This window comes from Pelobates fuscus, chromosome 9 (assembly GCF_036172605.1).
Source record: "Pelobates fuscus isolate aPelFus1 chromosome 9, aPelFus1.pri, whole genome shotgun sequence".
NCBI lineage: Eukaryota > Metazoa > Chordata > Amphibia > Anura > Pelobatidae > Pelobates > Pelobates fuscus.
In genome coordinates, this window is record NC_086325.1 from 131973357 (window position 1) to 131995471 (window position 22115).

At 43.7% G+C, this 22115-nt stretch overlaps 1 protein-coding gene across 2 annotated transcripts in view; it reads left to right on the forward strand.

The window, feature by feature from the left end:
* Nucleotides 1-20599, forward strand: part of USP20 (ubiquitin specific peptidase 20) — a 43964-nt gene extending 23365 nt beyond the window's left edge. For both annotated transcript variants that reach the window (XM_063432395.1, XM_063432396.1), the window contains exons 21-25: nucleotides 15874-15982; nucleotides 17469-17571; nucleotides 19085-19156; nucleotides 19246-19417; nucleotides 19770-20599. In XM_063432395.1, the coding sequence (XP_063288465.1) occupies nucleotides 15874-15982; nucleotides 17469-17571; nucleotides 19085-19156; nucleotides 19246-19406 (445 nt within the window). In that variant the 3' untranslated portion in view covers nucleotides 19407-19417; nucleotides 19770-20599. The remainder of the gene's footprint in view (nucleotides 1-15873; nucleotides 15983-17468; nucleotides 17572-19084; nucleotides 19157-19245; nucleotides 19418-19769) is intronic.
* Nucleotides 20600-22115: the final 1516 nt, after the last annotated feature.

Below are 22115 nucleotides of genomic sequence, written 5' to 3' on the forward strand. Positions count from 1 at the left end.
CCCCTTTTTTTCCGTTCTTGATGGTTCAGTTTTCTGCATTTTTAAGTTGTTATATTAAAAAATATATATATATCTGGGGGGCGTGTCCTGACCACGCATGTAAACGGACGTGCAAAACCGGAGCTCTCCCGGCCCGCGGCACTAAATCGGCTATAACAGCAACACAAACCACGCAAACTGTGCAGAAAGCACATACCATGACGAGTAAACATCCCTGCACAACATGGCTACGAAAAAATTAAAGCAGAAAACGCTAAACTCTCACTTAGAGAGATCTCAAAACTCGGAGCCGAAAATCCAAGATGGCGCCGACGGACGGCAATCTCCCACCCATAACTCAGAGGCAGGAGACAACCACCTTGAGCAACACAGCCCTGCCACAAATTCATCCATCAGGCTAATTATGCAAGAACTGCAGGCCTCATTTAAAGCTGACCTCTTGCAAATGACTGCAGACATCAAGGCAGACATCCACAGCATGGGAGAGCGTACTACCCGTCTGGAGGACAGGACAGAAGAATTAGTGGAGGCACACAACTCCATGGCAGAAGCCATACACAGCCCTGGAAAGCAAAATAAAATCCTTGGAGGAAAAAGTGGCAGATCAGGAAGACAGGAGCAGGAGAAACAACATCCGCATCAGGGGTATCCCAGAGACTGTCACACAACAAGACCTACCCAGGTCAAAGACCTGTTCAAGGCCCTGATCCCCTCCCTGTCTGAATTTGACCTGATACTGGACAGAACCCACCGGCTTCCCAAGCCTAAGCATCTCCCGCCAGACATTGCACGAGACACCATCACTAGAGTGCATCACTTCACTGTCAAAGACAGACTCATGCAAATGGCCAGAACTATCACCAAATGGCCTGAGATGTACAACAAGATCAAGCTATTCACCGATCTCTCCTCGGCAACCATCACAGAAGCACTCAGAAATGCAAACATGTGTATAGCCCAAACGAAAACCAATGTGAATTTGTGCAAATGATTCTGGCATTGATGGACATGTACAAATATGGGGAGGTAATCATTGGAGGCGACACCAATTTTTATTAGACAGCAAGATTGACTCTTCCTCCACTGCACAAATTACAAGTTGCACACTCAAACATAGAATAGCAGCACACATGATAGACCCGTGGCGCATGTTACATCCCACAGAAATAGATCATACGTGCTACACAGCGGCAACAGCTACTCACGTATAGACAGATTCCTCATCCCCACCACTTCGTTACCCCGAATAGAAGAAGCCACGATTGGGACAATGACGTGGTCAGACCCTCGCTCCTATCACAATTAGTATCACAGAATCATTCGCCAACAAAGGGTCAGATTCATGGAAACTTAATGAATTCCTCCTAACAGACCCATCTATAGTCTCTCAAATAACAACAGACTTACAAAACTACGTTACAGAAAACAAAACCGCTGACTCCCCAATTGAACAAATATGGCTAGCACACAAAGCGGTCATTAGAGGCAGCTTTATAAAGCATGCCAGTTATGCTAATAAACAAAGAACAGCAGAATATACCAAACTCTTAGAAGAAATCCAAACCCTAACACACTCTAACAAACATGACCCACAAGTTACTACAAAAACAAGACTCTTCACTCTCCAAAACAAACTTAAAGACATTGAGCTAGCCAAAACAACATACCTGCTCAGGAAGAACAAACACAATTTCTTCATGAGTGGCAACAAAGCTGGTGCTATTTTAGCGTCTCAACTCAAACGTAGGAATGTCGCCTCCAGGATTGCCTTCCTAAACAATACCACTGGCAAGAAAATAACAAACCCCAGACATTGTCGACCAATTTGCCCAATACTACAGTGAATTATACCATCTCAAGCATGACCCTAAGGTCATCACGCCAACCCCAGACAAAATAGACGAATTCCTGTCCACCCTAAACCTTCCCAAGCTAACTGAGGACGACATAACACCCCTGAAACTACCATTCTCTCTTGAAGAACTCACAACGGCAATCTCACAACTCCCAACACACAAATCCCCAGGGCCTGACGGTCTAACGAACGAATACTATAAAACCTTCTCACCAACCATAGCACCACTATTTTTACAATTTGTGAACAAATGCGCCACAGAAGGCGTACTGCTGAAAGAAATGCTCCTGGCACACATTTCCACGCTTCCCAAGCCAGGCAAACCTCCCACCAAGTGTAAAAACTTCCGGCCCATCTCCCTCCTCAACGGAGACGCCAAACTATATGCGAAAATGATCAGTAACTGTCTCGCCCCCCTCCTGCACAAATGAATCCATAACGACCAATCCGGGTTCAAAAAGGACGCCAGGGCTCAGATAACACTAGGAAAATTCTAAACATGCTATCCACAATAGAGTCCAAAAAGTCGACAGGTCTTCTCCTTGCTTTAGATGCAGAGAAGGCTTTCGACCGCCTAAATTGGACCTACATGACCAAAGTCTTAGCGCAGTTCAACTTTCCCAAGTCCGCTATAACAAGCATCATGGCATTATACCAACACCTGGCAGCAAAAGTCTCACATGGAGGGTTTCTCTCCACGCCATTCTCCATCGCGAATGGAGCCCTCCAAGGATGCCCCCTGTCGCCCCTCCTATATATCCTCGCCCTAGAACCCCTAGCCCAAAAGATCCGATTACACCCCGAGATTCCAGGCATCAATATCCACAATAAGATGTACAGCCTAGTCTTGTTCGCGGATGACCTCTTCATAGCACTGTCAGACCCAAAACGCTCCCTTGACCTCCTACTGGATCTACTACAACATTTTGGTACTCTCTCATATTATCTCATATTATCGTCTAAACCAGGACAAAACCCAAGCCCTACCCCTAAACTTATCTAAGCCCCTCATGGAAACACGTTGTGCTTCCTACCAGTTTGACTGGAAATCAAACTCTATAACGTACCTAGGGGGGAAAATAGCACCTACAATACACGCTACCTCACAACTAAACTACAAACCTCTCCTAACATTATGTAAAATCAACGCATACAAAATGATGATCCTTCCACGTATCCTCTATATCTTCAGAATGATACCCCTAGGAATCACACCCCAATACTGTAAAGCATTACAAAAACTATGTGGCACCTTTTATCTGGAGTAGTTAACGACCCAGAATATCCTTGGCACTCCTACAAACGGCGCCACAACAGGGGGGTGTGGGACTCCTGAACATCCAACAATACCACAGGGCAGCGATACTCTCAACTGGCATACTCCTCCATGCCCAACCCGGCACGCTACAGAGGGTTGACATGGAAAGAGCACAATTCAAAGACATAACCCTAACTGACTACTTGTGGACACCTAAGAAATTCAAAACTAGATGCACAGACTTATTCCCGACAAAACAACTCACAATCACATTATTGGGACACTTACATGGAGTCTATAGGACATAAAGACACACTACATGCTAAATCACCAATCACAGTCCTAAAAACACTGGTACCCAATATCCCCCTCAAAGACTGGACCGAGGCAGGGCTGACAGAGATATCGCAACTACTAGACGCCGAAGGCATAATCCCTTTCCCAGATTTACAAACGCGGTGGAAGATCCCGAACAGAGCAATCTTTTCCTACCTGCAACTGAAAAGTGTACTGCAGGCACATGCACCGCCACCATACAAAACACAACACCCTGACAGAATCGGCTCATGTCTCGTTCTAAACAGATGCTGGACATCACCCACAAAGCCCAAAACACTCACACTATGCTACAAGGCATGGCAAGAGCTTACAACAGCCAAATCACACCCCTATAAGGCACACTGGGAAACGGACTGTGGGGTAGTACTGACGGACAACGATTGGTTGCGGGCACTTACCGGCCTCTCTAAATGGACCAAATGCTACACGCACATCGAAGCCCACAAAAAGCTCCTTTACCGCTGGTATATGACCCCACAGAGACTTAACCGCAAATATCCCAATACATCTCAGACTTGCTGGAGATGCAACAAAGCTGTAGGAACGTTAGAACACCTGTGGTGGTCATGCGGTGACGTCCTACCCCTCTGGACCGCTGTAACCACAACACTAGAACAGCTCCACATCCCCAAATTCCAGCTGTCTAAAACCTCATGCCTCTTGCTGATACTCCCGGATAACTTAACCCTAGGACAAAGGCAAATCACATCCCTTACCATACTAGCAGCAAGGAACTTACTAGCACTACACTGGAAATCACCAATCTGCCCATCTTTAGCTCAACTCCAAACCAAACTCACCCAGTACAAAACTTACGAAAGAATGGCGATAATGTCCCCACGCAAAAAACTCGAGTTTGACAGGGGCTGGGAGGGCTGGGACGGAGTATTGAACGGGGTAGATGGGATGGATGGACACGAATAGTGAGGGATGATGATGGAAAGCTAGCAAAAGCTATGGCTCCCCTATGTGCATACCCTAGACCCAGTCTCAACTGAACCGAGATAAGGAAGAAACACATAAATAAAAATCGACATACTGCATCCCCCCCACCTCACCGCCCGACCCAAGCTTCCCCTCTCTAATACCCTACACCAAGTTCCCACCCACCAAGGGGATTACCCACCGATTACCCACCGACATACCCGTTCAACCGACAAACAGTGTGGGGATATTTATGGGATAATAATAGTAAACAGATGAGAATTGCCCACGATTTTCAATTCTCAGATCCTTAATCGTTATCGTGTTAAATGAAATGTATAACCATATACCGGTAATTAAAAATCACAAATTGTTAAAAAAAAATAGATATTTATTTTTATATTCAAATGATAATAATATAAGTAACATGCATGATAATAATCAATGGAATTTTCAGTATAACATGAATATGTAATACAATATGGTAATTTACTTCCTGGTTAGTACAGCATAGACTCCATTAGCTGTCAAGACTGATTTACGACCCTTTCTTTACAGCTAAGGAAACAAAGTTTTAAGGAGACAGAGCATTCCTTAGAGCTGCAGTAAAACTTTCTGGCAGAAGTAACCCTTTCAATGCTGGCTAGACCTCTTCTAGGGATTTAAGATCTACTCCTATGTAATATTAATAAATAATATTTAACCAGTCATCAACCATTTCAACATTTCCTTGCATCCAATGAGAAAATCTACTATGTTCTATAAGCTGATATTTTAATTAATTTGTCTAAACAGATATTTTATCTTATTTTAGAGCCAATCAATACAGCTGGATAAATGGTCATGATATGCTAACGTGATATTAATCACACAAATACATTAATGGCTATATTAATCCCAGCTGCAGATGGGATGCTATAACCATATATATATTCTTTAATAATTACGATTTCTAAATATGAAATCAAACATGATTTATCCAGTCATATATCATGCTATTAATTTTAATTAATTTTAATTAATTAATTAAATGTCTGTATATTTACCAGTTAAGTAGATATTTTCTCATCAGATATCCTCAGGTAGCTAAATGTCATAGATCTCTTTCTCTGCCTGGAGTGTGAGAGTTTCTTGGTTACTCTGGTCGCCCGATTCTGCCTGGATCTCTCTGAATCCCCAGAGTGTCGTAATGTCTCTCTCTTCAATCTTTGAATCTTCGAATCTTCTCTCTTCCCTTGTCTTAACTTTTTTAAAGGGAAAAATTCCTTAGGTGATAGCCAATCACAAATGTGGGGTGTGGTTCCCTTCTAGGTAACCAATTTAATATTCAGACTCTAGATGGCAGTATTGTTCCACTAGACATACCTATCCAGGTAGACATACCTAACTTTTCCTGGTGGCTATTTTTGACGTCATTTACGTTATCTTTATGTAGCCATAATTTTATATTCACTTGTCAGATCACACAGTTTTTCTCAGTTTTGTCCAGACTATGCGTCTGCAAATTCTGCTATAATTCCTAATATGACAGCTTATAACACTATAGATGAACTCAAAATACAATGAGAATCTGTTGGTATGGAAAGTAAAATTTAATTATTTAATCCTCTGTCACCTAAGTCTGGGAATAGAATTTATTATATTCCATTAGTAATTAGACAGTCTGTCTACCCCCATTCTCAATGTCTTATCTATTTGGTTTGTTTATATACACATTCCATTCAGCTCTGGCTAAACGGTCAGCAATAGAGAAAGGAAAGAAATGTTGTGTCTTTGTTAACTTGAGAATAACAAAATGGAGTCTGGTCTGTTTAGCAATGACTTCAGAATATACACTTTGTATTTCTATCATAGCACAAATGTCTGCCGATATAAATACCCTGACATAACCCCCCTTTAGTGGATATCATAGCCAAGTAATTTAGCTTATGAGTAGGCACTATGGAAGTCATAAGACATATTGTGCAATCACATCATTTCTAACATAGGCTCATGCGTGGAATGGACATGTTTGTATATATTTGTACCTGTAAGTGTTTTGAACTTTACGCTTAGTACAATCAACCATAATATAATTATTATCATAACACACCCAATAACAATCTTAACATGGATGAACCAGTCAACACGATCGATAAGGTCAGTATCTAACTCAGAGTATTTAAATGTGTCCACAGAAATATTATCTTTTCTGATTGACATTTGTTTTAAATATGTTTATTGATGTCGCAAATAAAAAGGCGGGAGCAGACATTTTATGAATCTGAAAATAACAAATGGTTGCCTGCGCAGAGGCATATAAATCGGAGTAATCAAGCAAAAGAATAATTTGGATGTACATTGACTTTGCATCATATGGTATATCAAAGGCATTAGACATGTATATTAATGCATTTTACTGGCTTATTAGTCATTTGGGCAATACCCATGTCTAACTACGTGTGTGATGGCGCTTTCAGCGTGTGTAGCCACATATGTAATTTAATAAACATGCAAATAAGTAAATCAAGAGTATAGAAACTTCCCAAGTTTTTTTTTTTTTTTTTTGTTTCAGATAACACCTACTTTATGTCAGTACTGCGCCTGATAATATTGCGCCTGGCTCAAAAGCTCTTTTTATATCTAGTAGCATGGTTGCATGAGCGCGGTGTAAACACTTGTCCTAGGCCAGTTGTCACCCGTGCATAAGCACGTCTATCATGTCAGTTAATGTACGGCGACCTGACTTAATATATCTAAGTATATGTGTCGTAGAAGCATCACAAGGCTGTGGTAGGTCACGGCCAGCGAACTATGGCGTAGGCCTGGGACAACAATCTACGCAGGAGAGATGAACATCAAATGTAGGAACATAATAAAAGCTGAGCTGATAATAATATGCAAAGTAAGTGAAGGAATATATAAACAGGTGATTGCTGTTTCAAACGGGAGAACTGTAAATCCCTTTATGGTAAAAGCGGTGCCTCCATCTGGTAGCATGAGGCTATAATAAAGCTTAGCTATTAGCAGTGTGGCCTTAACTTAAACGTACACATATTAAAGATCATGTCCCATGTATATGAGCTCATGTACGAAGGAACATTAACATGGTAGGCCCTTGCGGAGCAGGGTCTAAATTTTAAGCAGTTGAACCACTGAGCTTATCCAGCAGACTGTGAAAGGTTCCCTTTTACAGGGAGAGTCCTGCTTCTTCACTAGATTCGGGATTGTCGTGAGCGATCACAAGAGACGTGGGTGAGTATTTGTATAACTGCTGCTCGTTCATGTACTCCATATAACCATAGATACTCTGCTTCTCAGAAGGTATATGCTGCTCTGCTGCTATGGCTACTGAGGTACAGCATATCCAAAGCAATACCATGACATACGGGGTTAAAGTGGCGGGATGAAGCCAGGTTAAAGCCATGTCTCTGCTATTGTGCAGCCCTCAGGTCGCCGAACCTTCGCCGTCCTCCCCGCGCTGGCCCCAGTTCACCGGCCGGGTCCTCCGCGGCACCGTGGGCACTCAGGGGCAGTGATTGGACCCCACCACAAAGTCCGCAGCTCTCCTGCCCCCTGCACCTCCCCAGCGTCGCGTTGTTCCCCCTGACACGAGTATCCCCAAGTCTCTCCCAGTGCTGGCCGCACGCTTAAGGCTGGTACTCCGCCCCCCCGGCCACCGGTCCGCCGGGTGGGTAGCGCACTCCCGCCTCACAGGGCTCGCGGCAGTGGGGACATGTTTCTCCGGGGACCCCCCATACCCAGAGACTGGGGTACTCACTGCTCTAGCCAGCCTGTGGACCGCGCGGATCGTCCATTTAGTGTCCGGCATCCTCCGGGTCTGCACGAGCCTTCCATGTCAGTCCCCTGTGCTTAATTCTGCTGTGTCCCTCAGGATGTGATGTGGTATGCTGAAGTGGCTCTATGCAGGTGCAGGTGATGTTCCTCGTGTTGGTTGTAGGGCCATCTCGCCCATGCTGTCTGCGGGCTGTATTGCCAGTGGTAAGCTGTCCCTGCTAGTTCAGGGTCTGCGTGTCTCCCCAGGATATCTCCGGTTTCTCCTCCAGATTCCACTCCTGCTGGCTTGCTGTTCTTCATACAGCTTATTGCCAGTATAGGCGGCCATCATGCGCCCCATGTGGGAACTCCCCCTGAGGCGCCGGTCACCGCCATGTGGCCGGGATAACCCCCACCGGCCGAGAGGGGGGGGGGCAGGGCCGTGCCCCGGGCCAGAGGTAAGCCCACATTAGGCAGTTCTGTCCCCCGTGCTGATGTCTCGGGGCTGTGGCATTGTGCCGCATGTGCTGACTGCGGGCGGGTCGGGTGTTCAGCCGCGTGTAGGCCTGGCATGGCCTCTCTAGCTCACCCTGTTTACGGTATGTCGTCCCGTCGGCCTCCAACGATAGCCGGGGTAGTTCCTCTTCCTCTGCTGACAGGTTACCCGGCGTTAGGGTGCCTCGGAACTGTATTTTGAGCATTTTTGCTCTGAGCAACGCCGGAGCTCATGTAGATGGCGTCTGGTCGGCCCGGCGGCCCGGCGGCCCGGCCCGGCGGCCCCCTGATTGACATTTGGATAGTGTGGTTGGGCTTATGGTCCAGCAAGAACTTTAGATTAGGATCTAGAGGGATATCTAGATTCTGGAAGGGATCCACCATCTCAATAGCACTTTCGAGGACGTCAGTGTACACTGGGTATAGCGTAACGTCACCGATGGTGATACGAGAGTCGTGGGGAACCTTGATCAGTGATACAGGTGCTGGTAAGGCAATTACTTTATTAGTCACCTGGTTCCTGCGAAAAACGCTCATTTTTTTAAGACACGTGCTTACCAACCATTTATCTTTTACTAAGATAGCATGTACTAACGCATTACTGTCGGTTTTTGACACAGTCACTTGACATGTTTCAGAGCCATGTTTAAGGTACTCGATCCCACACAAAGCATTGGTAGAATCGTACACAAAAGGTTTTCCATCACATTGGAAATTATTGTCTTTCAATTTCTCACAGTCATTCAAAATGGCTATTGAATACCAATCTGGTATCCACGGTTGAAAAGCCAAAACGTCTGGGGTTTGGACTTTTACATGGATATTTTCCTTCCATGTACCAACATTGTAAATTGTTTTCATTTGAAAAATGTTTTTGGGAGTTACATACGGTATGGCCAATAAAAAGCAAATCTCCATACGTTCCGGATCAATTAAGAGAGGTATAGCGCCAGGGCCGGATTAACATAGGGGCTGATGGAGCTGCAGCTCCAGGCCCAGGCCCATGGAATAGGCCCATTTAAAAAAAAAAAAAAATTTTTTTTTTTTTTTACACTTTTTTTTTACACTTTTTTTTTACACTTTTTTTTACTACTCTTAGGTTTGCCACTTGACTGGTGTTTTACTGGCACAGCTGGTATTTTAAGCTGCCTGGCCAGTGCCAGTATTGCAGTAATACCGGCAATACAAATGCAAGTAATTTTCTCAGAATAAATGGAAATTACTCTGCAATACCAGCACCGGCCAGTAGGGGTCACTGCGTGTGGAGAGAGGCAGGGATAGGAAGTTACACAGCATATCCCTGCCTCTCTCTACTACTCACTGATCCGTGGGGGGGCAGCAACACAGCACAGAGTCCAGACAGCAGCTCTACAGCTCAGGTAAGTGAGGGATTGGGGGGGGAAAGGCAGCAGGGACACATGGGGACACTGAGACACTAGGGGACACTGAGACACTAGGGGACACTGGGACACATGGGGATGCTGAGACACATGGGGACGCTGTGAGACATAGGGATATTGGGAGACACTGAGACGTTGGGACACGGAGACACTATGTTCCCATGTCCACCAGCCAGTGTCCCTAGTGTCTCAGTGTCCCCAAGTCTCCCAGTGTCTGTGTCCCATGTCTCTCAGTGTGCCTAGTGTCCCCATCAGTGGTGTATCCTGGTTTTGTGCTGCCCTAGGCAGGACAAAACTCAGGCGCCACCCCCACCCAACCTTTTCCCCCGCCCGCATTCTAAATACACACACACATTCACTGACAGATACACATACACTAGCTAACAGAAACACACACTCGCTAACAGAAACACACACACACTAACAGACAAACACACTCACTAACAGACACACACTAACAGAAACACACTCACTCACTAGCAGACACAAACTAGCAGACACACACACTCACTAACATACACACACACTCACAGGCAAACACACACTAACAGACACACAAACTAACAGACACACACACACACACTAACAGACACACACACACACTAACAGACACACACACACACTAACAGACACACACACTAACAGACACAGACACACACACTAACAGACACAGACACACACTAACAGACACAGACACACACACTAACAGACACACACACTAACAGACACAGACACAAACACTAACAGACACACACACTGACACACACACTAACAGACACACACACACTAACAGACACACAAACACTAACAGACACACAAACACTAACAGACACACACACACTAACAGACACACACACTAACAGACACACACACTGACACACACACACTGACACACACACACTAACAGACACAGACACACACTAACAGACACACACACTAACAGACACAGACACACACTCACCCACCCACATTAACACATTTTTTAAAAAAAAAATTTAACAAATTTTTTTAAATTTATTTTTAAGACATTTTTTTTATTTATTTTTAAGACACACACTAACAGACACAGACACACACACTAACAGACACACACACTAACAGACACAGACACAAACACTAACAGACACACACACTGACACACACACTAACAGACACACACACATTAACAGACACAAACACTAACAGACACACACACACTAACAGACACACACACTAACAGACACACACACTAACAGACACACACACTGACACACACACACACTGACACACACACACTGACACACACACACTGACACACACACACTAACAGACACAGACACACACTAACAGACACACACACTAACAGACACAGACACACACTCACCCACCCACATTAACACATTTTTTTTAAAAAAAATGTAACAAATGTTTTTAAATTTATTTTTAAGACATTTTTTTTTTATTTATTTTTAAGACATTTTTTTAAATTTATTTTTAACACATTTTTTTTTATTTATTTTTATTTTTAACACATTTTTTTTTTAATTTAACACCCCCCCACCCCCCCAGCCTCCTTACCTTTGGGAATGCTGGGGAGGGGGGTGTCTCTTCCTCCCTGGTGGTCCAGTGGCTGCTGGGCGATCGGGCGGCACTGCCTGGCGGCCGGCTGGCCGGCCGGCGAGGGAGCACTTCCCCTGAGCTGTCTCCTCAGCTCCCTCGCGCGCCTCAGAGTGAGGCTGGGAGCCGTAATATGACGTCATATTCCGGCTCCGCCTCCCAGCCTCACTCTGCGGCTGGCGAGGGAGCTGAGCAGACAGCTCAGGGGAAGTGCTCCCTCGCCGGCCGCCAGGCAGTGCCGCCCGATCGTCCAGCAGCCCGCCGGCATGTCTGTTAGCCGCAAGGCTAACAAGAACTTTTGCCTTGGGCATTTGGGGGCGGCTTTTTTTGCCGCCCCCTGGAAAATGCCGCCCAAGGCAAATGCCTTGTTTGCCTCGCGGCTAATACGCCCCTGCTCCCCATGTGTCCCAGTGTCCCTATATGTCCCAGTGTCCCCATGTCTATGTCCACAACTGTCCCCAAGTGTCTGTCTCCCAGTTAGTATCCCCTAGTCTCCTAGTGTCTGTGTCCCTAGTGTCTTAGTGTCCCCAAATGTTTCAGTGTCTCCATGTCTCCCAGTGTCTGTGTTCCTAGTGTCTCAGTGTGCCTGATGTCCCCATGTCTCCCAGTGCCCCTATATGTCCCAGTGTCCACATGTCTATGTCCACAACTGTCCCCAAGTGTCTGTCTCCCAGCCAGTGTCCCCTAGTCTCCCAGTGTCTGTGTTCCCATGTCTCTGTGTCCCTAGTGTCTTAGTGTCCCCAAATATTTCAGTGTCCCCATGTCTCCCAGTTTCCCTAAATGTCTCAGTGTCCCCATGTCTCCCAGTGTCCCCATGTCTCTGTGTCCCCGGGTCTCTCAGTGTCCCCATGTCTCTCAGTGTCCCCAGTATCCTAGTGACATGGGGACACACTGAGACATTGGGACACTGGGAGAAATGGGGACACACACACTGGCAGACTAGGGGACTGGGCGACATGGGGACACTGACACTGTGATACATAGGGACACTGAGACACTGGGAGACAGGGAGACACTGGGAGCAATCCATCTATACAGCAGAATCAAACTGTGAGTAGTTTGTTTGTGATTTTACAGAATTTTATCTGATGTCACTCCTTGTGATTTACATCATGTGATGTCACGCATAACTAATTAATTATACAAATGATTAAGGCTGGTATTTTTTTTTTCCAAGAAAGGTGGCAACCTTAACTACTCTTCACATACTCTTGCTTAAAGGAGCACTATAGGGTCAGGAACACAATCATGTATTTCTGACCCTATTATGCTAAAACCACCACCCTGGCCCCTTCTTGCCTCCCTAAATATAGTAAAATATTACTTGTATTCAATTCTGCAGCTGCTGGCTCAGAAGTGGTGGTCTGAGCAAATTACAATACTTCCCCATAGGATTGGCTGAGACTGTCAACTAGGCAGATCAGTGGCAGAGCCAGCACAAGTCCAACATAGCCCTGGCCAATCAGCATCTCCTCATAAAGATAAATTGGATCAATGCATCTCTATGAGGAAAGTTAAGTGTCTGCATGCAGAGGGTGGAGACACTGAATGGCAGTGCTGCACACTAGGCAGTACAGCCCCAGGAAGCACCTCTAGCAGCCATCTAAGGAGCAGCCAGTGGAGTTATTTTCTCTGAAAAGACAGTGTTTACTGCAAAAAGCCTGAATGGAATGATTCTACTTACCAGAACAAATACAATAAGCTGTAGTTGTTCTGGTGACTATAGTGTCCCTTTAAGTTTGGAAGCTTAAGAGAGATGTATGGGAACAAAACTTGTGTGGACTGGCTGACATTAAAATTAGTTTAGGTAATGCAGACGTTGGTCTCTCTAACACTGTGGCATGTCCCCTTTCTTCTACACTCACTACATACACCTTTTCTCTGTCTCAGACTATATACCAGGAACTTCTGCCTGCTAGTAAGAAGGTAAGGAGACAAGTGGACCAGCGAGTGCTAGGGGACAATCCTTAGAAAGCATGGAGTGAGCGCATTATTAGACGCATTTATGTCAAGCTCAAGGTGCTGCCTGCATAGTATGTCCTTAGTTGGGTAGCCTGCAGGATTGGCAGGCAGCCTGACATGTATTCATGCCAGGCTGACCTTCCAATTCTTTGCACAAACATGCCCCCTTTTTGGGCATGTTCACCCCTTTTGGCAGGTCTAGTCACGTGATTTGCGCCAGTGGCCCGCCCTTTTACCCCGCCCATTGACTTCCTGCTTCACTGGACACTGCTGTTAGGGGTTATGGATTTACTTGAAAGATGAAAGCATAAATTAGAGAGCGATTAGCATAGAGTATGTGTTTTCTTATAGCTGCATCCTATGAGTTTCCCTCGGGCACCATCTCCATCAGATACATCACGCTTGGGAGGTATGATTGTTTTAGTGATTTTGGTCGATAAGAGTCAGTAATTAGGCCCATCATAATTGTCAGCTCCAGGCCCACTGTGCTCTTAATCCGGCCCTGTATAGCGCTCCCCATCTCAAAGGCCAGATTTAATTGCATGGGCTCAATTGTTTCTCCATCCACATTGGCAAGCATCGCATGAACAATATCCTTGGATACAAAATACAGAGGTATGCGTCCCCCTGCCAATTCGATTATTCCAGTTTGCACTTCGTCGAGAAAAGCAAGTGTGTGGAACAATATTGGGTCATGCAGAAATAAAAGTTCACGCTTAAATAAGTCATGACTTTGGTGCAACTCAGTGGATTTGGCAATTAACTCCGAATGCAAATTTGTTGTAACAACTGTGTCTTCCACAATAGTTAACACGTCTTGGAGAAGTGTTCTTTGCTGTTTTATCACCTGATGAATATCGTTAATGTGTTGCTTTAGCGCATAGATTTCCATATCCAGCTTTTGGACAGTAATAGAGTTGGCTGCAGACATTCCAGTTGCGACAACTGCACCAACAGTGGCACAAACTAATGCAACAATTATAGCGGTGAGGAACCTTTTGGGTCGGTTACTCATCGAAATAGAACTGGATACAAATGGTTTCCGGGCTTGCTCCAAGATGTTTCGCACACGGTCCTGTGCTCTTTGGAGGTGCATCTGGTACCAAGTCTGTAACTCAGGAAGCTGCATCGATGAAATGTTGTACGCCTTCTCGATGGAAATCTTGGGGTCCAAGCTGACGAACACACGTCGGGTAAGGATCCTCTTCTCTGTCAAGATGAACCCGGGTGTCTCTTGAATCAGGATGCCGGAGGATGGTCCCATCTCTGCGATCGGGTCGGTCCGTAGCTCTTGGCACAGGAGCAGTACGATCCAGAAACACGCCACATCCTTCTTGGACATCTTTCAACAGTCACGGATCAGGAACTCGTTTCAGACTTATCTATTTGGTTTGGTTATATACACATTCCATTCAGCTTGGGCAAAGCAGTCAGTCAAAGAGAAAGGATAGAAATTTTGTGTCTCTTTGTTAACTTGAAGATACAAAATGGAGTCTGGTCTGTTTAGCAATGACTTCAGAACATACACTTTGTATTTCTATCATAGCACAAAATGTCTGCCGATATAAATACCCTGACAAGAGTCAACCCACTGCACACTCCAAACTTGACGCTAGGGAGGTATTGATTCTAAAGGGCAACCACATACCCTATGGGAATCACTACGAGTAACCAACGACGCCGAGTCAGCCTTCCGGAACTATAACCTGAACCTAAGAAGGAACACCTCCCCTAGCTGGTACCTAAACGTTTAAGGTACAGGTGCAGAAACAAACGCCTGTAAAAGAATCCCAAAACTGCCTCGCGCAGACAGTCAACCGACTGTACCTGCGAGAATATGTGTACCAATTGACATTTGTCCTATTGACTGCAAACCGTCTTGTACAAAGCAATAATATGTATACCCCCATTAACCCATCCCTTTTTTCCTTCTGTATCCCACCATTTTGAAAATAATAAAATACAAATTAGAAAAAATATATATATCTGGCGGCATGTACTGGGCTACCTAAACAAGGACATGGCACTGCGTTTGTACAATACGACTTAAGTGAAACGATGTTAATGCTTAATGAAACAGCCATTCCTTTGGTACAACACAATGATTGTGTGAAGCGGTACTGATGTGTATGCAACAAACCAATCAAATGCCTAAGCCTGTAATGCTTGTCAATGAAAAAATAAAGAGTTAAAAAAGAAAAAATAATAAAAAAAAATCCAGCATTACTTTAGTGAACTTGATAAGCTCAGAAATAATTCTGCTTTTTGTTCCTCCGGAAACCCAACAGGTTTGGAGGAGGCCCAGCTGTGAATCATTTGTATGTATGTTCAATCTGTCAAGTGGAAATTGAGGCTTTGGCGAAACGCAGGAAGACGGAGATTGATACCTTTATCAAGGTAAACATGCTCATTCTAAAGCAACATTTCTAGTAAAGCAAACACGTTTTTTTATTATTACTATGTGAATCAATAATGCTTTGGCTTTTTTATTTGTCTGCAATACTGAGCGGTTTTGCCTCTTCCTGTAAGTTTGAATTCAGAAGCCTCATCACATGCTCACTTCTATTTTGCGGTTGTGGTGATGATTTGACACTGATTTTTAAATCAGTGTTTCAAGTCTGCTGTACTGTCAACTTTGTGCAGGTATTAAAACACCCCCTACATATCTCAATGAGTAAATATTGTCTATACCCGTGGTAGCCAACCTGATCCTACCGCCCAGTAGTGGGCGATTCAAGCTTTCATGGTGGCTTTTATACGCGACACTCAGTTCTCCGGCATAACCACATGCTCCAGGCAGGTGCGCAGCTCACTCCAGCCATCGAGAGAGACCTTACAAAATGCCCAACACGCATTGCATGAATAACTCTGTTTGCTAAATCTCTCTCGATAGCTAAGAGGAAGCGCGCATGCAGCTTCGGGACTCCTAATCGGTCGTGATGATGTAACACGCCGGAAGAGGAGGGGTGTACACGTTGTGAAAGCAGGGACAGGAAGAAGCGTGACATTTAGAGTGGCTGATATTTAACTTTGACAAGCTACATTCTGTTATTTTCCTTATGCAAGCTAAGTTTTGCTATTTTCTGTTTACTTGGTTTACTTAACATAAAATAAAAGAATGAAGGAAAAGAAAAAGAAGTAAAGGAAGGAGAAGGAGAGAATAAAGTGAAAGGAAAAAGCCCCCTGATATATAGATATTCAATTTTTCTGTTTTATTTTTTGTTGTTGGCTAATAATAAAGTGTGCTACCTAGTTCGGTCTTCCTGCTGGTGATTGCAATAAAGAAAGAAAAAAGGAAAAAATAAGGATAAAGAAGATAAATAGGGAAAAAAGGGGAGGAAAATAGAAAAACACAAAAAAAGAAAAATGGCCACTTAATACAGCGTGGTTGTTGGTGTTTGTAATAATAGGGAAAATAGAAAATAAAAAAGAAGGCGCAGTATGGAGTGGAGGGCAGAATGTAAGGTAAATGTAAAAGCAATTGTTAAATTGTGCAATAAAGGTAGAACCCATGTTTCAAAAAAAAAAATAAAAAAAATTAGATCGTAGCTATTTATCAGAGTATCTGAATATGGGCTATATAAGTATAAACATGCATAAAGTGGAAATAAAAAGATACATTTAGGTACATATTTAAAAAAAAAAAAAAAATCTTTCTAAAACATCTTTTGCACTTGCGCTGAAAAATTGAGTTAATGCAGCACCAGTGGGCAGTAAGGAAATGTTACCATCAAAAAACTCATAAGTGGGCAGTAGGTATTAAAAGATTGACTACCCTTGGTCTATACAGTGGCGTATTTTACCTGCAGAGCTTCAGTGCAGCATAAATAACAACACTGTGCCTCCCACCTCCCTCTTTCTCTTTTTTTAATCTCCCTTTTAGCTGAATAAGGCATTCCAGGCAGAGGAGTCTCCCAATGTTATATACTGTATCAGCATGCAGTGGTTTCGGGAATGGGAATCGTTTGTCAAAGGCAAGGATAACGGTGAGAGGTTTCTATGTTTTTACCAAAAATGACATTGTTTCTCTACAAAGGCCACATAAGCCTGTCTTCAGGCTAATACAGATCTCAATATATGTCCATAGATTATTTCTATAATCACATCTGCTAAGTTCATGCCATCACTACAAAATAGAATCCTAAGGCTTCTTCATTGCACTCACATGTAAAAGTATTGCTGCTTTAAATAATAGCAATGAGTACCTATAAATAGCTGCTTTAACAGTTCCAACTTTAAAGGAACATTGCAATGTTAAAATTACATATACTTACATCTAATCTTTTGTTGTTTATTTCTTTTTTTTTTTTTTTTAGCTTCTGCCTCCCCCCATAAAAAAATAATTATTAAACAAACAAAAAAAAATACCATTAAAGGGATACTATAGTGGCAGTAAAAGAAAGCTGTTTTCTTGGCACTATAGGTTCCTACAGTGCATCCACCTTCAGTCACTTACCTGCATCCAGCGCCGATGTCCCTTGGCGCTGGTTCAGGGTCCGCCCTTGCTCCTCCCCTGCCGACGTCAGCCGGCAGGGGAGACTTAACGCGCATGTGAAGTGTTGTTTTAATGCTTTCCTAGGGCGATTTGATTGACGCTGGAAGTCCCCTTCACAGCGTGAGGACGTCCAGTGTCAGATGACTTTTGGTCGCTTAACCACCCGGAAGTCCCTCTAATGGCTGTCTGATAGCCACTAGAGGTGGAGTTAACCCTGAGAGGTAATTATTGCAGTTTCTCAGAAACTGAAATATATACCATTACAGGGTTAAGGGGACTGGGACATTGCATAAAGACCACTTCAATAAGCTGAAGTGGTCTGGGTGCCTATAGTGTCCCTTTAAACCAGGGCTGTCCAACCTGCGGCCCCCCAGATGTTGCTGAACTACAACTCCCATGATTCTTTCAATTAAAAAGATAGCCAGGGAATCATGGGAGTTGTAGTTCAGCAACATCTGGGGGGCTGCAGGTTGGACAGCCCTGCGTTAAACCCTGTAATCCAGTGCCAGGACCGTCTCCTCGCGGCAGCTGCTTTGTTTTCTGTGATGTGAGATCACCAAACATCAATTGGTCCAATCGAATGTTTCTAATTGAGGAGCATTGGGGGTTCTAGTGCATGTGCAGCAGCGAATTGCTTTTCAGCACCAGAGAAGAATTGGACATGTCAGTATTATCATGCTGTTAGGCAAAAGGTGAACAATTTTACATTGCCTGACAAAGGGACCAAAACCAGTTCATGAAGATGTAATGAAGGGGCACTGTCAGTTCCCCTGCAGTTGGCAATACAGCAAGGATAATGCCAGTAATGAAGCCCCTTATTGTGGCATAAACGGATGCCACTAACTATCACTCCACAATTACCTTAGTTATGAAATAAACACACACACAGCCACAGCAATCGGTGCTAGCAAGCATTTCTTAAAGTGACCTATGGTTTATACAAACTATTGTGTGCACAAGTAATACATTTTTACTAGTGATCCATGTATTGTATATATTTTTAGATCCCCCAGGTCCGATTGATAACAGTAAGGTGGCATTAACCAAAAGCAGCGGGCATATTCAGTTAAAGCAAGGTAAGATTCAGTCCTGGATATAATCTTTTTTTTTTTTTTTTTAAATGTATTTATTAGCTTCTTTGAAACTATTGTGGGCTTTCTTCTAGGAGCTGATTATGGACAAATATCTGAAGAGACGTGGAACTTCCTTTACAATATTTATGGGGGTGGACCAGAGATTGCCATAAGGCAAGCCGTGGCCCAGCCACAGGAGGTGGAAAGCCAACATGGAGAACAGAAGATTGAAGCAGAAACCAGGGCTGGTTAATAAAAACTTAGGTACCCTCATGTTTCATGCTGTGTTTCAGTGGGGAAGCCTTATCTTTTTGGGGAATGTTGGGGGTAGAGCTAGTTTCTGTTAACTCAATGGTCTACTTTGTAGTGGGATTTAGGCAGTCTGGAGCTCTCTTACCATGTTACAAGGTGAACAATTAGACTTTAGTTTATGAGTATGTTTAGTGTTGTTGACGTATATCTTAATGGAGTTTCTCTCATCTTACCTTTAGCAACAGGGTCCACAGACCACTTATTCTATATGTTTGATGAAAGGACACTGCCTTTTACAGGAAAATAGGCGAAACGTACTAGGAGTTCTCTTAAAGTCTTATGTCTCTCTTGCTTCTCCCAACAGTCCCTGATTGATCTACTCATATTGCAAGAGCCTTGGTCGCTACTTGTCCAAAAGACGCACTTCTTGAAGCACTTTGAGAATGAGATGTGTGCACAGACACCGTGTTTAATCCTTTGTATTGTTTGGATATAATGTTACAGATAGTAAAAAAAATATTTAAGAAACAAAAAAAAGCTTATTTAACTTCCCAGGTCTTGGTTTACTGAACTATGGATTAGTGTAAAAATTATGCTCAGCAGTGATACAAGAGCTGTGACGAAGATCCTTTGTCGTAGAGGAACAAAAAACATATTGATGAGCGTGTAATCACTGAGGGACTACCACCTAGAAAACAGCATTGAACCAATGTTTGGCACGGGCACCCAGCCATGTAATGAAGAAAGGAACAGACCTGCCTAAAGCCAGCTTGCCAATACTTAGAGTACTTGCCTTCTCGATACAATGCAACACATATTTGAACTGAGACATGGCCTATTACTGTTGCACAGAAGTAGACGCTGCAGCCTTATACAATGCTCACTCAGTGGTGCCCCCTTGCTGTGGTAAAGCAATTAGAAAAAAAAAAGAAAATAAAGCAATTTGCAATCAAATATTTATAATGCAAGCACTTATCAATACGTAATCTCTGTCAACACAAGGACTGCTGTAGAGTTCCATTTTCCATTAGACAATGAAGATACAATTTTAGAAGCCCTTTAGCTTTTTTTCCTCTGCTGGTATCTGCCTCAGAACTACTGTTCCTCCTTACTCACTGTGATGTGCATGTTGGTGTTTTAACTGTTTAAACTATTCTGTACAGATTCAGTATTACAAGGCTTGTGCTAAGCTAAGGGGTAAGGGGAACCTTTAAATAAATATTAAAATACAAAGCTCCAGCCTCTTTCTTTTGGAAATCGATCATATTAATTAAAAATTGTCGTTTTTTGGTTTTTTTTTTAGCTTTTCTAAATAGACAATAGTTACTGAGTTAATTTGCTAAATTGAGAATTGCAGGAAACTTAAATTGGGAAATTAAAATTCATGTATATGTCCAGTTTATTATGTCCTGTGTGTTTCAAGGCCAGCATATCAGTTACCCAAATATCAGAAATCAATGACCAATTCTCCGTTAATATTCTTTTTCCAAGTATAGCAGTAGGTGCAATGGCAATAGTCCATTAACAGACAGTTTTTTCTTTCCTAATAGGGTGAAGGGGAAGTCCTCTTCTAGGTTATTCGCTTTTCCCACATGGAAAAGCAGAACATATCAATAGACCTTTTGCTCTTTCCCTTAAACACCTTTAACCCCTTAAGGACCAAACTTCTGGAATAAAAGGGAATCATGACATGTCACACGTCATGTGTCCTTAAGGGGTTAAAAAAAACAAAAAAAACCCACTTACAATGCCGGGTGATAGATCAGAGGTCTGTGGTCTATCTAAAAGTTTTCGGAAGGTATGAAAGTGTCTGGATATATGCCTGGCAAAAACATAAAATTTGGCTCAGTTGAGCTTATATTCTGATTGAATGAATATATTTGACTAATCACCAAGGATTGCTTTTGAATAGTATTTTAAGTGTTTATTTGCCAAGCATTGCTTTTTGATAGACATCTAATAGGGTTCATTCACTTAAGATTAAATTGCCAATCAAAAACAAAAGTGAATAAACTTGTAATATGCCTGTCCAAAAGTAAAAGGTTAATTCATTAGGGGGTTAGAAAGGGCCTTAAAAATGCTTATTCGCTGGGGCGGAGCCTGACCGGGGACCCGAGATGGCCGCATAGAGCGCGAGTTCCCGCCATAGGGCGCCAAACACAGCGACAAATACAGCCACGATCTGCGCGCAGACCCCCTGTAACACAAACACCCGCCCGTACACCCGACCCATCCTACCGGCATGGGTGGAAATCGCAAGAAACGCGATCAAACACCCTCAGTGGCCACGATGTTCCGGCCCCAGCGCGGCCCGGCGCCATCTTCCCCACAACAGGCAGAGGATACAGCATCGGACTCCGCCCAGAGCGAGGCAGCAGCCTCAGCGGCAGCACCGCTAACAAAAAGAGATTGCAGCTCCTGCTAAGAGAAGCAGCCACAGACATAAAGAAACACATGGCAGCAGAACTGGAGAAACAGCTACACTGCATGAAAGCAGAAATTGCAGACCTGGGAGAGAGAACAGGCCAGGTGGAACAAAGGGCAGACGAACTCCTGGATACCTTAAAGGTACAGGAAGCTGACATCTCCACACTGAGAAACAAAGTGGAAACCCTGGAAACAGGCATGGAGGACCTGAACAACCACTCAAGGCGCAACAACATCAGAATAAGGGGCCTCCCGGAGACTGTAGCGCCGGACATGTTACCCG